The sequence below is a fragment of the Drosophila simulans genome, chromosome 3L (assembly GCF_016746395.2).
Source record: "Drosophila simulans strain w501 chromosome 3L, Prin_Dsim_3.1, whole genome shotgun sequence".
Lineage (NCBI taxonomy): Eukaryota > Metazoa > Arthropoda > Insecta > Diptera > Drosophilidae > Drosophila > Drosophila simulans.
This window is the reverse complement of record NC_052522.2, coordinates 299,624-316,776: the sequence shown is the minus strand read 5'-3', so window position 1 is coordinate 316,776 and position 17,153 is coordinate 299,624. Positions and strand designations below refer to the sequence as shown.

At 47.5% G+C, this 17,153-nt stretch overlaps 1 protein-coding gene across 9 annotated transcripts in view; it reads right to left on the bottom strand.

Moving 5' to 3' along the window:
• The window catches only part of LOC6734411, a 28,692-nt gene that overhangs the window by 2,594 nt on the left and 8,945 nt on the right, over positions 1-17,153 (bottom strand). For 3 of the 9 annotated variants that reach the window (XM_016168042.3, XM_016168039.3, XM_016168038.3), the window contains 10 exons: positions 14,310-16,213; positions 13,488-14,007; positions 12,424-13,380; positions 11,627-11,989; positions 11,342-11,425; positions 3,735-3,792; positions 1,047-1,830; positions 427-970; positions 206-368; positions 38-144 (listed from right to left, as the gene is read on the bottom strand). In XM_016168042.3, coding sequence (XP_016029680.1) covers positions 38-144; positions 206-368; positions 427-970; positions 1,047-1,830; positions 3,735-3,792; positions 11,342-11,425; positions 11,627-11,989; positions 12,424-13,380; positions 13,488-14,007; positions 14,310-16,213 — 5,484 coding nt within the window. Of the gene's footprint in view, positions 1-37; positions 145-205; positions 369-426; positions 971-1,046; positions 1,831-1,889; positions 2,155-2,437; positions 2,633-3,734; positions 3,793-4,600; positions 4,964-9,567; positions 10,376-11,341; positions 11,426-11,626; positions 11,990-12,423; positions 13,381-13,487; positions 14,008-14,309; positions 16,214-17,153 lie in introns of those variants that run through there. The other 6 variants (XM_044922889.1, XM_016168046.3, XM_016168043.3 and 3 more) reach the window with 6 other exon arrangements.

Genomic DNA, 17,153 nt, shown 5'->3' with positions numbered 1-17,153 from the left:
AGGTGTGAAGTCGAAATTTAAAAATAAAATTACTCACTTCTCAAGAATTGTACGGGCGTCTTTTACGCGATCGTAGGTCTCAAGTTCTATTAGGGCTCGAGGGTATGCGTTACAATAGGTGGAGTAGCATAGGAAACCTTTATGCTGCAGGAAGGATGATGTATTAGAAACGGTTGTCTCTTTTGGTTTTAAGTTAATTTATTACCATTTTGAGGAAAACTTTGGCAACTTGGTTTTGCTCTATTCCTCGTCGTAAGGCTTCAAGAAACTTTCGCTGAAACTTGTAAATGGCCGTTATGTTGGAGAAGATAAGCCGAATACTGTTTGGCGAAAATATATCGATGCGCTTGCTCATAGCTGGCAGGTACCTAAAATGGGTCACAAAGTAAATATGTGCCGAAGATTGGTCAAGACTTGTTTTCTTACCCATCACAAATGGCTGCTAGGAGCTTTACGTAATTGACCTCCGTATCAAGCAGTTCGCGAACGGCACTGCGGCGTATGATCGTGCTGTGATCCGGTTGGGCAACAAAGTCCACACTGGGTGCACTCGGAGTTGGTGGTGATTCAATGACTATGAGGGTGACGTTGCTTTGGTCTGTGGTGACGGTAACGTCTGTGTCCTCTGCAAATGCCGCAACGGGAACGGGAACAGACCCTTCCTCTGCAAGAGCTTTGGCTTCCTCAGCCGCCGCCTCATCAGCGGCAGCCCTGTGCGCTATAAAGAAATTGTCCGTCTCTGGACAGTGTATAATGCGCACAAACTCCTTGGGGAACCAGCCCAGCTCAGGACCCAATATGTCTTCCACCAGATTGGTTTCCTCCTTCTTTATTCGGCCGAACCACCAGGGTCCAACTTCCTTGCGCAGTATTTCTATAAGCATTCCTCTCTCTAGCCCTAGTTCTTGAGGACCGCCGGCCGTGAAGTTGTACAGCACCTCCGCATAGGTGGTTGGGTAGAAGCTTACAGCTGGGGACCAAAAAGACACCACATTAGTTAAGATTGTCTGGCTGAAATTGTACATTGCACTTAAGCTTTAACCTACCTTCCTCGTTTGAAGCGACACTATCGCTGTCGCTATCCTCAAGATCGGGACGACCCATACCGTAGGACTCTAGGCCGTTCGGCTGGCTAAGCGATCGCGTGGGTAGTGACTCTGGCGCTTTGCGCTCAGCTTTGTCAGACTCTCCAATGTTTAAATGCCTGGCTATTTTGGTTTTAACAATAAAGGGCCCAAGGATGCTGCTCGCCTTTGCAGAGTTGGTGCGACGTATGGCTCGCATTTTAGAGAGCGCGACACCACACGATCCATTGGTTAAGGCAAACGCGCGGGTCTCATCCTGGCGGCTCACCGCCATCGCACGGGAGTATTGCTCATCCTGTTCTAGTTCGATCTGTATGCCTGAGTCACCAGAATTGCACTTGTCGCGTCGGTTGTACTTCGTCTTACGGCGTTCTTTGGAAGAACGCCAAATAAGGGGCCCAAACCGGTATTTTCCGGAGCTCGAATCGCCGGCCTCTGACCCAGGATCGCCAGCTGTGGTCGTCGTTATCATAGGTGCTATGGATGCGGTCGGCGTTGTTGGCGATGTCTTAGTTTTTGGGACATTGTTACCTACTGCCGCTGGTGATAGCGGAGAGATGTGCATTTGATTTTTGTTGTTAAAGTTGTTCAAGGTGCGTTTGAATTTCTGCAATACGCCTAGGCCTCCACTTCCGGCGCTGCTGCCTGTGTTAGCCGCATCCGTACTTTCAGTTCCTTTTTGTGGCTGCTCCTCTAAGCACGGGTCGGACAGCGTTGGACTGGAGACCGCCTTTATTTGCTGTGACTGTAAGTAAGAGAAAATAAGTTGCATTATCGACCGGCTGGCACTTTATGTCTAGATACAGATTGACAATCCACCGTGGCTGTAGCAATAGATGCAGCTATGTAGCGCAGTGCTGCGACTTCAACGGAACTCGCCTTCTCACCCGAAACCACAAGTATCTTATCAATTCGCAGCATTACTTATCCCTTCGTATCGGCCCACGTTCGGAACAAAACAATTATGATATCACAAGCAACAATCGTCATAACTATGTCTGGGGACAAAAATTTTGTTAACAAAAACGAAACGCTAATAAAGCGTTCTGGGGTACTGGTAGCTGTGACAAGTATGCTTCCAATGCTTATTGCCAGATTTAGAGTCGTATTTCGTATTTTATTTTACCTTTCACGAAAGGTAACAGAAGGCAAGTAAGCTCTGGCACTCACACATAGGCAATCGGTTGACATTTTTATCGGGTTTTGTTTTTCGTTTGGCAATAATACTGCTTGTGCTTGATGGCGCCGAGGGTACTGGCGGGGAATGGCCAAAATATCATTACCTTATCTCGAAACCACTAATTAATGATAATAGTAAATAAGTAGAATATTTCTTGCAGCAAAGACCCGACCTGAAGAAGACGAGATTTCCATTTGTAGCGCTCGCCGGGCATGATATTGCCCACGGGCACGCTGAGGTCCACTCTGCCTCTGGTGGGCAGCGACACATTTGCAGGGGCGCCCGAATCGAAGTCCCAGAACTTAATCAGCCCATAGGTGTCCATGAGCGTAGGTATTATCAGCTTCTTCATAGCGCCTTCAGCGGACCAGCGGGACTTCCGCAAACAGCACTGGCAAGTGTAACCGGGCAAAGCGATAACCAATAACTGATAGACCGCAATTGCCGGCAACGAGGCTTGCAAATGAGAACTGCGAGTACTGCCGAGTGTTGATGTCGTCGCCCGGCCGTAAGTGTGTGGAGACCCCTTGTAGCTTGGCCCTTGCATTATGGGACATAATGCCTTTGAGATCAACTCTATCTGCGAGCTCTATTGTCAGGAGTCTGGTTGGAAGTGGTTTGATTAGATTAAGGCAAGAATGGCATAGCACGAGCCCCTGCCACTTGTCTCAAATGCCTGCCTTTGTTGCACAGGCTGGGTCAACTTATTGTCTGCGACCTCGACAACAGACTGATGGCTTGACCAATGACATTCTGAAAGGCTGACTGTTTCCATGTTTTGTCTTGCGTGATTAGTTTTTCCTTTGACATCACCTGCACGGAAGCAAGGATGCTCAGCGGCATGTGACTGGGAACCTAATCAAAATGCAACGAACTAAGCCTTGATTGAGATATTGATTTAATGACGAGTCGCCATTATATCGCACATTCAAGATGGTGGTCACAACCAGACCAGAGCCCATCAATGCACACCTTTTACAGAGATCATATTTCGGGTTCATTTATGGCGTCAGATAAGCCAACGAGGGCTTTAGTAGCATCTACTCAACCGTGACACCCTACTCTTCTCGGATGCGGTTGCCGTGAGTGAATTGCAAGTAGCTTATTGCCCAGTGCATTGATCGGCGGAGTAGCAAGAAAGATCCTATTGTTATGCAGGGCGATTTGATTTGCGGTTGCAGCGACGCTTTTACGAATCCGCGTCATTGGATAATTTCTTATATAAATATCTTAGGGAGAAATATGATCTGTCTATTGAACTCTGTGCCACCTTACTGCCGGTATCGGCAGCTCAGAGAAAGTTTGGTCTTGGGCAAGATCTCCTACACTGTCATAAAACAAATTGGCCGAGCATGTGCTGTAATACTTCTAAGAGTTCGAGTTGAATGACCTCCCCCTATTGAATTAGCTTCTACAGATGCCGAGCTGAGTACTTTTTATCTCCTAGTTCAACAAATTGAGTTACTTACCAAAGTCGCAGCGCAGTCACTGGTTGTTCCCATTTCATTGCTTCCAGGTTTTGGCATTCTGAAAGATATAGAACACATTTTGTTTAATGATAGAAGTTGTGGCCTTGAGAGTCTAAACGGAAGTCTTCAGTATAGTATGTAAATTCTTTATGCCAGTTTATTATTTGGCGGCAAAAAGGGTTCGGCTTGTAAAGCAATTTATAGATTTCAAAGAAATCTTTCCTAAGGTTACGACACTCGCCAAACGGATGCGTGTGAAAATGTGGCGGGGAGGGTCCTGAATTGTTGAGGCAGGTATATTTTACAATACAAAAACAAGTTGCTCGGAAAAAGCCGAAAAAGGATTTTCTCGAAACGAATCCTATGTAAACTTCGCGAATTCCATTTCCGTATGCTTATTGTAGGCAAAGAACAAGTATTTTGAGAACCGGCGCAAACAAAGAAAACAAACACACCGAGATACGACCCTAAATGCTAGGAAAGGCCCATGGTAATCTGGGGTGGGGAATTAGGAATCAACAGGACATCCTCTCACAGGACGACAGCGGGAGGAGAAGGTAGTGTGCCCCTGGGGTATCTTTGGAATATCTTTTCTTTACCTTCGCTCCTCATACGATTTTTCTTTTAACGAACTACAGAGCGAACAGCAGGCTATGAACACTTTGCGTGCTCGTTACAAAAACCATTTAGGCTTGGGATACGTGAAGGAATGCAGTTTTGCCCCTGATCCCCAGAAAACGGTCTCTACATCAGGCAGATGTTCAGTTCAAGGAGCGCGCTAAAGCCTAGTTCAAGGAATGTGTTGAAGCCTAGTTCATCAGTGCGGCGTAGTTGCGTATGAACGCATTTTGACCAAATCAGCTTACCGTCGCAAGGTCATGATCCGTGGATCCTTCATGACAAGCATGGATCGGTTCCTGGGCGCGATGTACCTATATAGCTGTGATGATTTCACAGTCATACTTTTGCTCGGGCTGTTTGTGTTCATATTCGGCTTGTCGCCTTCTTTTCGCACTTTGCTGCGCTTTGCACTTTCGCCACTTGGCGCTTCAAGATGAGGCACACTAAACTGAGTTAGGCTTGACCGAAAGTGATATGTAACCATACTGTTTCACTGCTAAATGAAATCAATGTCGCGATGTAGTGTCCCGAGAGACTCCGCTGAGCGTATCCGTACGGTTCGTTGTTCTGGCTCATACTGATCCCAGTTCAACCCTCAGCGGCTACCCAGCTGCTCGACGCACTCAATCCGGCTTATTGTTATTGTTGTGCCGTTTCAAAGGATCCTAGGGGATGGATTTTGAGTGAGTTTGGCAATGATGCAGTTTCTATGTTGGACTGTCTATTTGTAAGTCCCACTTCTCCCAAGCAGCATGTGCAATATTTCAAATTGAAAATGTTTATATTATTTATAAGTTATATATTTATCCGATATGGTTATACTTATTTTCCCCCATTTAAAATGCCGTCTTCCCTTTCTTAAATAAAGGCTCCTTTCCAGCTGCCTCTTTACTTTCCGGACTTCCTCGTTTTCCAAAAGAACTCAAGTGCGGCATTTTGACTCAAGAAGGATAACGATGAGTCATTAAAGAGGAAGCTATGAAACATCTGCCGCTCAAACCGGTTTTACTCCTGTCAGCTCTTCAGCTGTGCTCTGTCCCGCTCTCAAATGGCGTGTGGTTAACAACAATTTTAAAGTTTTAATGAGCACGTGATCTATCAGCCGGTTATGAGAGTCAATCTCAGGCATTGGTAGCTTTGATAGCGATTGTTCTAGAAGGCACTTCAAGCACTGCCGACTGGGATGCCCTAAGTTACACATTTAACCAACAACTAAAGGTCCTATACTTGAACTCGAATCTGAAATACAAACGACCCCTCTTAAAGGAACAAAACAGGAAGTCCATCTGCTTCACTGAGGTCTGTCGTTCTTTTTGTAAACAGGCAGGTGATGGAGACCTAAATAATTCAGTGTAAAAATATTCTAAGTATGGGGAAGGCAGTTCTGTATTTTTTGAGCGAAACTAAATTTTTTGAACTTATCTCAAGTTGGTGATATCACTTGAAGTGGTATTGAAAGGCTTTATGAAGGGATTGGAGGCATGTGGACCAGGATATTAAATGTAAATGATCAAACTGATCAAAGTGTGCTGTGGAACGCATAGGCAGATGCATTATCTGAAACTGCAACTGAAATCAAACCGGTTTTTGCAACTCAGACAAGCGAATGTAATGAAGCAGGTAGCTTCGGGCCTACTTGCTACCTGGTATGCGCAAAATTCCGATCGCAATAAGACCAACCTGTGTAGGCCTTACTTACCCTCTTAGGAAAACTGCCTGAGGAGTTCGATTTACAGAGTTACAGCTTTTTAAATAAACGAATTACCTAACCATTTGGGTTTGCTTGACAATAATCATATTGATTGATCAAAAATAACGATGAACTTACGTGTGCCCACAATCTTGTAAAGACTTCATAGGTATTCCAAAATGTTGTAATTTCGACCACCCACAAGGTAAGTGACGGGTATCTGATAGTCGAGAAAATCGACTTTAGCGCTTTCTCTTGTTTTCTTTTGATGAAAGGAAAGGCTGTCAAGAATGACTAGCGCCACAGTCTATTAAATATGATTTACAAATAAGCCCATACACATGAAATAAAGCCAACAATGATTATGATTCTAAAGTGGGTTTTAAGTACAATTTTTGAATGCATAATTAAAGAATCGAGCATGGTTAGAGTAGGAGGAAGTGGCATAAAGTGAATACGGCACCGCTCTTTGGAATTCGAGGTGCGCATGCAATTCCCCACTCCGAAATGCACTCTTTGCCGAAAATTGAATGGTGCAGGGCCTTTCTTTTTTAAGACATGTTCTCGTAAATTCATAACAAGTAAATGGTCTTCAAATTTATAAGTGGGGTTAGTTAAGGCTTGTATACTATGACGATTTAAGTAGTCATTACCTTACAATTACCGATATTGACCATATTTATATAAACCTAATAAGCATCGAGTTTTTGTTATTTGATTCGAGCGTAACAAATATTAGATGGTTTAATGTCCGCACTTTGAGGCTTGAATTTGTTGTAACTTGCGCGCATGCACATACATATGTGCATATTAAATGACGCTGTGGGTACTTTACCTCATTATAAATGCCATTTTGACTTGTATTGGTATTAAGAGAGAGTCTCTAATTACAGCTTTCGCTGCAATTTGCGTAAAAACAGACACATCTCTTCCGGAATTTAAGTCCCAAGTAAACTAATTGAAGTTTATCGAGACGTATGCGTAACGAACGTTAGGATTGCTTGCTTATTTCATATTTGACGGTTCGGTTAAAGTACTATAAAGTTGCTATAAAACAAATCAAAACGCTCAGCAGTTTGAGCAAATTCATGCAAAGCTGGCACCGTTTTACTGATAAGCAGATTAGAGGACGGATTGATTATTAACACATATGTACATATGTTCAAAGGTTCGGCAGAGAGAATTGTCGTCTTCAGTGTAGGTGAGAAGTTACCTTAGGTGAGATGAAACACATTCTGCCTAGTAAATTGTAAGTTATATATACATTGATTGTTTGGTATTAGTGCTCAGACTTGCAACTCACGGGTTCCTTGAAGTTCATTTGCTGCGTCCCAAAGAATACGATGCTAACTTTTGATGACCCTAAATATAACATGGGAGAACGCCATAGTCGATAGTCAGATACTCTTTACTCAGCTAATGTAAGCGCCAGGGTTCATACAAGCGAATCAGCAAAGTGGTCAGATCGACTTGGCTAAGGATTCCGATCAAGATTATATATACTGTTTAGAGTAGCAAACGCCTAAGTACTCAACTGCAAATGTTTGTATTCAAATGCCCGAAAAAAGAGTTTGTTTCCGACGGTAATGAGAGTTTCAAAAATAGAAACGCCGCCAAGGAACGATAAGTGATGGCAGATGCACATTGTATGATTTCGGAGCAGATGCAGCAGATGGGCAACTTGTTTATTTATTGATGGCAGGCAGCTTGAAATAGAAAGAAATCTGGTTTTGGTTTAGGCACTGATGTTTTCTTCATTGCAAGACTTTTGGAGTGGAAAAGGGCAGGTTTGAATCTCTATCAAATACATCATGTACATCTTCTTTTGGTAATTTGTCTTAGGTCTCAACGTAGTCAGCGGTAGTAGGGTTTCCACAAGCCGACTTCACTTTCGGTCCTGCCCAAATCCTTACACTAACGAATTCCAAATGCATGTTTAGCCTGGAAATGTCAAGTGAATTATGTTACCATGCTCGTTGAGCTTCTGACTTCTAACCAAGATGCCAGATGCGCCGTCATCCGTCAGAGCTGTTTCTTCTCCAGGGACAAGTTTTCCAACTACTAGAGGGCGGTGGCTCGTTGCTTGCATTTTTAGCCACAATGTCTCATTTACCGCAGAGGCACCAGGCTGCATTACTTCGTTGCTTTGATTCGCAGGCTGCCGCTGGCAGTGAAATAAGACGCAATGAAAATCCAGCGCACCTAGCACCACAGCCAACGCATGGTCAACAGATGTGGTGGTGGCTGACTCGCAATAGCTTTCCCCAGGCCTCTACTTTGGGAATTTTATATGTACTATAATTAAACATTATTTTATCCAAATGATTTCGTGCCCGAAAGCACTACTTTCCACTGCGAGCCACAATAAGTTTTACGAGCTGCATAGCTCTGATCCGTGAAAATAAGTGGTAATATGTGTTACTTCACAGGCTAGGGAGGGAATGGCTGGTCTATTGCTCCTTTGCAAATAGACAGTTGGACAATTAGTAGATTCAATCAGATGAATCACTGTTATTTGCTCAGTACTGAGATTCGAATAATTTCTGGAATACGAATCCGCTAGTTGTTAGTGCAATTAGCGTACCACTACTCTAGATACTCAATCTTTCTGTGTTTAGTCACTGACAAAATGTTATCGTAGTCAAAATTTGTTGGAAATTAAAATATACAGAAATAAATATATATATTCCAATCGGAAGTATGCGTAAGGCTCGCTGTTATTTTCGTGTGCAAGTATTTTAAGCTCGCAAAGTATTTAAGACTTCATGGCATGAATTTGGCATACATTTTGAAATTTTTCAATCGCAAATATTTCTAATTTTCGAATTTGGCAAACCGAAGAAGGATTAAAAACTTGTTGATAGCCTTGAACCATTTTGAAACAGCGATACTCCGAAATATGGTTGGAATGCCGAGCAGTCTGCGGAATCTGGCGCAAAAAGCCCCTTGTGAAATGTTTTTTTGCAGCTCGTGACGAATCGACTCGCGTATCCATATCTCACATGCCAGGCCCGACTAGTTGCCTCCTCTGACCCGTCTATATGAACAAACATGAGCCACGACGCAGTATTTCCGCTCTAAAAGTTCTTGATTAAACAAATCATGAAAACCAAAGGGAATAGCTAAACGTGACATCAGAGGGGAGTAACTTTATGGAAATACCACAAAAATTCTCGTCGTTGGGCAGTTGAGGCAGGGATGCACAGAAGGGAAATCCTTTATAGAAACGAAACCTATAACGCGTGTCCATCCACCTCAACAGGTCGAGCGGAGAGTACGTACGGCTGAATAACCCAGTTAACACCGCAGCAGTGGCAGGAAGGAAGTCAAGTGAAAATTCATCAGACACCCGGCCAAGAATCAGGGCGTCAATCAAGGAGTAATTGGTCAGTGGGTCGCGAAATAGCCACAAACGGAAACGGAAATAGAAGGGATAATTAATGGCAAGAACTAATGTATTACGACGTATTAAAGGATGTCATTCGAATGGTGCCCGTCTTGGGTACACCGGAACCAACTTACTCGTCACTGGTGCTCATTGACGAGTCGCCAGCTGCATCCCCTTCCCGGGGCTCAGCGTCAGGCGACGCGCCACGGGCTTCGTTGGTGCCTGATGCGGGCGGCGAGGACGAGTCCTCCACGGGCAAGTACCACGTGGTATGGGAGACGCGGCTGGGGAAAACGTCCTCGCCGCTGATGGGTGGCGGGGGTGTGGTGGGCTCCCTGAGCTGCACCGTCGCGACGGCGGACTCCTCGAGCTCGGTGGCCGAAGCACGCCCACTATCTGCGCCCGTTATAGACATTTTCATATGCGCCCGTCGTTTTGCGTAATAATCTTTGCTTGCTTTGGTTCGTTCGGTTTGGTTTGGTGTTATTGATTTTGCCTGTTTCTTAATGTAGATGCGCTATTTGCGTTCTTTCGTTCCCTATGCGCTGGCACACATTTTGGCTTCTGCCCAAGCGTTCCCGAGAATGCCAGCAGTACGTATACACAGATACACACACGCGCCACCAGCCTACGCTTGGCGTTCTGTTCGGCGACCGGCAAGGGCGTCTGTTTCTCACACGATTCCACGGATGTCAGTTGGTGTATTGGGCACTGGGTGTAGAGAGCGAGTTGGGCGCGGACTGGCGATGTTATCCTGCTGGGGATATGGTCAGTGGCTGGTTGCGGATTCGATGCAAGCTCCCAACAGCTGAGTTCCGTTCAGGGGGCGGAAAGACGCGCGCACCGCCGTTACCTATAAGTGCATTTTTCGCGTCCGCTCAACTATTGTTTTTTTCAATATTTGCTGTTAGTGTGGCCGCGTGCGCGTTTCAGAAATACCACCCTGCTATGAAAATACCAAATGTGGCCAAGTCCAGGTGTTAGCCGAGATCCGCACCAAGATCTTGCATCTGGCAGTGGGCAGAGCGCGGTTCTTTTAAAATTGAGATGCATTAAAGCAATAAGTCGCTGCAATCAGTTTAGTTAACCATAATTTCAACTGTCTTTGTTGGTGAACAAATTAAGCGTTAATCAAAATAAGTCTGCCTAGTTAATAATGTGAGCAAATCGAATATTGGAAATGTAAGCGTGCATATAAATGTTATTTGCCCACGAACTTAAATCCTTCTAACAAGGCAATGATTGTTCCGTGTTCAGATTATAGTTCTTTTCATTGTTCCCATGCCATAAACTTGCCTTCCTATTACGCAATGAAGGAGTCAACTTACTGCGCATGCTTGCGCATACAAGTATGCAACCAATTTGACAATTCCACTTGGTACTTTTACAAATTAACAGGGGGATTTTAGGGATCTTTATTGCAACAGGCAGGACTTCAAGAGGCTCTATATTTTGCCCAACTTCCGTAGTAGAGGCCATCTATGTCAATGCTCGTCAGCTGCACTTCGCTGCTTTTGCCCCCGGCGACACGAACGCTCCCCCACCGACACCGTCATTGCTTATTAATGGACTACGTAGAAAGGACGATGGCCAAAAGACGAGAGGGGGAAGGGTAGGACGATGTCAAATGTGTGTCTATAGTGTAGTCGAGTAGTAGGTTGCTGAACTCAGTATTTTGATATGAGAGGCTGTGCCACAGCCGGTTGTTCATTTGTGGGACAATAAAGAGGAAGCGCCTCTTTTTTTGTCCTATCGAACAGGCGGGTGGAAGACAGCATAATAGCTTACTTGCGTAGAAAGGATTATTGAACATTGAATCATTTAAGGGACATTGCTACCGAGCTTACGAGCAATCGTTCTTAACACTAATTTAACTAGCCAAACGTATATATGTAAATGATATCTTACCCATCAAGATAAAGACTTCGCAGCATTACACTTGGCAGAGAACGACTACGTCCCGTCCTGCAGCTTTTGTTGGTTATTACCTTCCTAAAAGGGGAGACAAATTTTGATGACTCTTATCCATTATTGACCGTATCCAATTTAATTCCGACGTAGCCACTCATAATATTGTTGGACCGGCTGCCAGAGCTTGTTAGTCGGCAATAGCTCGTCAAAATGAAGCCATTAGCAGGAGCGGACGTGTCTGGCTCTAATCTGTCACTTCAGAAGTTGCAAGGTATAACTCACCTGATGACAATATCCTCCTCCGCTGCCTCCTGGGCAGTGCTATGGTCGGTTTCCGTCTGCTCCGCAGGTTGGCAAATGCTGGCAATTCCGCTACAAAGGAAGGTCCATGACGGATTGGATTTCTCCAGGCTTCGGAGCTGTGGGACCGGGACTGCGTTGTCTTCATTAACGATCACTGAGGTGACATGGGGCTGCACGTTATCCAGCACGGTTAAGGGTTTTCCGGAGGCAGACGGTCCTTTTTTGAGTTCTCCCGAGGCACTTTTATGCTGACAGGCGGCGCAGCGTGGCCAATAATCGCATGTGTCCAAAGTTTTGGTGCAACTTTTCGTCGTTGCCGTTGCAAGGTACTCCGCTTTAACACTATGAAACAGCACGATATACATAAGCCACGCACAGAAGACTTCCTTAATCTGATATAGGAAATTAGAGGTGGGACCGCTTCCTTTGGGTATCTAGTTTGCGTATATTTGGTTTAGTTGGTAAGTTAGTACGTGTATTTTAGTACGGATGTAGCCAGCCGTGGAGCGTTTATGTAAGGAGTAAGTCTGCCACCACCGCACAGTTCATCAATTTGGCTACTACCTATATTATTTAGTATGAATAAGCAGTCTCTTAAACACACACACCTACGGGTGCTTCTCTGGTCGTGTTAGTGCCTTGGGCGTTCTTAAATTTGGTTCAAGTGGTGGACTTCGGATTGTGTGCGGTTAGTTGGAGGATTAAGTTAATATACAGATAGCACGCCGTCACTGGGGAAGCCGAAGCTTCGGCTGGTGAGGTGTTCGTTCTAGTACCTGCTGCTACGCGGCTGGTTGGCCGGCTGCCTGTAGATGTAGTCGCCTCCCACTCCCACTGCAACCTCAAGGTTAAGGTCGTCCCGAGACCCCGGACTTTGGCGGAGGGATCGCTGTGACTTTAGAACGGTTGTAGGGTGCTCGTAGATTCGCGTCTCATTGCTCATAAAGTTGAGCTCACTGTTGCCCCCCGAGTTGATGGTTTCCCGATTCCGAAGCATCACCGGCAGTTCGTAGTCGCCGCTGTCCCCACGGCGGAAGTTCATGATGGGCGACTTTCGTAGCATTTCGTAAGTCAGCTCGTGGTCGCAAAGTCGCGTCCCGTAGCTCTGAGGACTGCCCGATTGCCTCGCCTGCTGATGGAGATTGTTGGTAGAGGATCCCGATGACTGTGGTGACCGCGACGCCTCCATTCCAGACGCGCTGACAGGCGAGTTGGACTTGCGCAGACGGGAAGACGACGTGGACGCCATTGACACCTGCCCGGAATCGGTTGCAGGCTGTAGGAAGCGCAGGCCACTCACACTTCCGTTGCTGCCGTTGTTGTTGTTGAGCACGGCTTCGCAAATTTCGTCGTCGAAGGAGCGGGACTCCCTCTCCACGCGCAGATTCTGATTGCTTCCGCTGTCGCCTCCGCTGCCGCTAGTGTGGGCGGTGCGACTTGAACCCTTTGCTCCTCCACCACGGCTGAAGTTGTTGTAGTCAAAGTCGAAGGAGCGCGCCTTGTCCGTCTCGTTTTGTCGCACTCTCACCGAGTTGTTGGGTGGCGCAGGGGAATTGACGTGGATCTTTGCCCCCGCTGGTGAGGTTCGGATAGTGGGGGGGAAAACGCCCCCACCTGGGACACGGGACTGCTGATAGGGGACACCTACCGACCGCTGCTGCGGGACCAGAGCACCCACGTTAACAATGGATTTGTGCGCTCGGTTCGGAGAGCGTTCGGTTAGTTGCAACGATCTGGAAAGGAGACGTCAGGTCGAAAGTAAAGTATTGCAATGTAGTGCAATGGAATATTTGCAAATAGATGTAGCTTTAACGTATTAACAATAAGCCATTTAACCAACCTCGAGCGTCGAATGCGGTGCTCCTGCTCCGCCTGTTTCGCGGTCAATGCGCGTCGATGGCTGGTGGAGCCACTTCCGGAAATGGCGGCCGAGGGTGTAACATTCGTGCCGCCGGTGCCATTAAGGGGCTCGTGGGACTCGCCGCCACTGTAGCTGGAGCTGGAGGAGCTGCGTGATATGTTGGGTGGGGTTTTGTCCTCGTGCCGCTGGCGGCCCTCAAACGTGTTGCTCCTCGAGCTGGAGCTTTGCCGGGCGCCGCCCAATGAAAGCTGGGACCCCTTTCTGCGCCGTTCCTCGGGAGTCAAGGACCTGGACTCAGGGGTGTTTGATCTTTGCTTCCGTAAGCTGCTAGTCGAGCTATGGGAGTCATTCCGATCTGGTGTCAGGGATCTCTGGCGTTGCATTTTGAAAGGCGATACGCTGACGCTATTCGTTCCAATTTTAGGAAACTTGTGACTGCCGGCGGATAGAAAGTCGTTCAACCCGCCATCTTCATTGTCCAGCTCATCGTTGGAAAGATCTGTCAAATAAACCTCAATTAGACTGGGTCTACTGGCCACTTTTGGACCCAAAGAACTTGTCAACGAATAATAACAAATAGTATGAGAAATGACGCCAGTTTCGCTGATTCGACAGGCGATTTTCTGAAGCTATTAGCCACTGGGACAAGGTGCTCCTGCACGGACTAAACAATAAAATGTATAAAAGTCGGACGGACAAGGTGCACGTGACACTTCGCAGGTGCTTATTTCCCATGTGTTATTATCGAGCAACTTTGACAAGGCGGAAGTTATTGGCAATCAAATGATGATGTCTACTGACCTGATCTCGCACCGCTGTCGCACGAATTGAGGCGCTGGCTCTTGGACGTGTCAAAGCTCCGGAAACGAGACACTCCCACACTCGCCGTGTTTGGATGCGCTAACAGAGGTCCGGCACTGCCCACGCGGCTGAACTGGGACTTACGGGAACGTCCCAGGGCGTGGGTTTTGGAACGCTCAGCAGACCTTTCGAAACGGGAGCGCGGCGAATACTTGGCCTGACTGCCAGTGGGGACACTGTAGACAGGAGGCGCCTCCTTGACAGCGGCATTTAAGTAAGCGGTTGTGGTCTGCGGATGCAGATACTTGGGCGAGCTGTCACGACTGCGAAGAGAGCCACTGCTTCCGCCGCCGCTCTCCCGTTTCGTAAGGTAGTTCGGAGAGTTGCCGGTCAGGGTGCTGAAGTTGGGCGACCGTTCCCGCTGGCCTGCCAGAACGGCCAGGTTGAGCAGGCGATCCGACAAGTTTCCATCAAAGCTGCGGGAAAACGTCTCTACGTAGCTGTCGGTGGGCGTGTGGCGACGTGTGTCGTACTCGAAACTACGGGAAAATACCATGCCTTTGGCGGAGCCATTAATGGGGTTTTGAGGGTCCATCTGGGGCTGCGACCGGAACGGCACGGGAAGGGGCAAAGGACCCTGCTGGCGTCCTGGGTTGCGCCTCTCCTGACGCCGCGCACTTCGGCTGTTGTCCTGGAAAGCGGGAGGTGGCGAGAGAATTGGAGTGAGGGGGGAGTCGAGATCATTGGGACCCTTCACTGGCAAGAAGCCAGGCCGTTCGTTTAGGATGTTCGCCAGCTGCGGATCGATAATCCGATGGCCCGGACGCAGGGAAGGCTCCCGTATGGAACAGCCGCTTAACCGAGCTTCGTTCCTTTGAATCAGCTCTTCTACTTTGGAGCCAACAAACTTCGGCTCAGTCATGCTGATATTGGATTGATGCTGTTGCTGAAGCTGATGCTGTTGCTGAAGCTGATGCTGTTGCTGATGCTGCAGGATGAATGACTGTCGGGCCAGGTCTGAGCGTCGCCCAGGATCCGTCAGCATCGCCGCAACACGTCCGCCGCCATTCTGTTGGGCGTAGCTGAGGCTTCGGTAGCCCCCGCCATTGTCATCCTTGTTGCCCCCACGCGTCGTGTTGACCTGCACCCATCCGGACTTGTTCAGGAATATTTCCTCCTTCTTGGTGGCGGGAGATATGGACTTACGTCCAGTGCCGGGCACTCCATAGAAATTTTCACCGAACAGATAAGTGGGCACTCCATTGGAGCCAGCCGTCAGATGGGAGGCGGTCGCGTTACCATTTGCTGCGCTCCCACCCATGTGGTAATGCATTCTGCGCGCCTCTAGCTTCTCGTTGAAACAGCGATTGGACGCCTCCAGACTCTCCCTTCGCTTGGCGACGTACTGCTGGAAGGCGGAGAGGTGCGTCTGCTGCTGTTGCGACTGTGGCTGCTTCTGCTGCTGGCCGGCTGCGTTGTTCTTGGGGCCGCTTATTTCTGGCTTTTGGGACTCTGGAGAGGCTGCTCCCTGACGTGGCTTGGGGTGCTGTTGTCCTGCTGCTGCGGTCGATGCATCAACCGCTTTGGCATCTTCGATAGCTTCATGACGCTGCTGCTGCTGCTGCTGCTGTTGTTGCCTGTGCTTGGAGGGGCTGGTGCGGGAGCGGGTTCTGCGTCGTTTGGGGAGTGCGGGCAGTGGTAGTGTGCTGACGTCTAGTTTCTCGAGAGTCGACGAGGAGAGCTCGTCATTCTGGGACTCCCTGGTGATAGAGTCGCGTGTCAGGTGACTGTCGTCCGATTGAGCCTCGCTCGAGTCGATGCAGGCGTAGTCCTGGCGTGTCAGTGCTCTTAGGTGCGTTGGATTCTCCGCTGTCCCACAGGCAGGCACATCGGATGTAGGGTCACTGTAATATAAGTGCGGGAAATGAAGTAGAACATCTGAAATCATTAGTCGCTCCCCCCATTTCAGTTCTCTAGTGTCGACTGCTAAAGGGTTCACAGTGAATTGACTTAGGACCCTTATCCGTTCGAGCGCTAATGCTCTTCCAGCGGCTGCCGGCCTAATGGCTAGGACAATCGAGCCAGGCCGAGAGCCGGCGCTCGAGCATCGGTTCAATGTCCGGGAACATGGTTCAGCACTCGCGTGAACTCGTTGACATCTGCACCGATGCACCGATGCACCGATGCAGCAGTAAACGCTGCCACAGCAGTCTTGTGCAGTTTCACCAGCTGTAAGTGCTTTGCCTTGTTGCTGCCACTGCCACTGCTGGTGGCTGACAACGACGCGTTTTCGAGTGCTGGTCGCAAGTTGAGCCCAGGGGACGCAGGCAAAGGCACCAACTCAATCGCAGCTCAAATTTTGGTAAAACTTGGCCGGCTTTGGTGTTCTCGGTGGGGCAGATCTTTCGAAAAGCTGTCAACGTTTTCTAAACCTGACACTGGACTGAACAATAGGTGGGAGAAACTGTGGCTAAACCTGTTGGAAAAACAGTCGCGGAGAAAATGACACACGCACATAAATATAAACTCATTTTACACTAAGTCATTATGAACGCTGCGGTTGCAAGGTGCATAGTGGGTGTCATGACTTTAAATTAGCGTAAATTAGTTAAATGTATGGTTAAAAGTGTCATTGGTTAGTACAACTAGCCTTTGAAAGTGTATCTCTCAATTTATATATCTTCGATGCTTCGTTCGAATTTGTAAGCGACTCTAAACTCATGTGGCCAGGAACGCAAGACCAAAGAATCTGTTCATCCCCACGCTTTTAATTTGGCATACAAATACAATCACTTCAAAACTTGTCATACCAAAATGGTCAACAGCCAACACCAAACGTTAAAG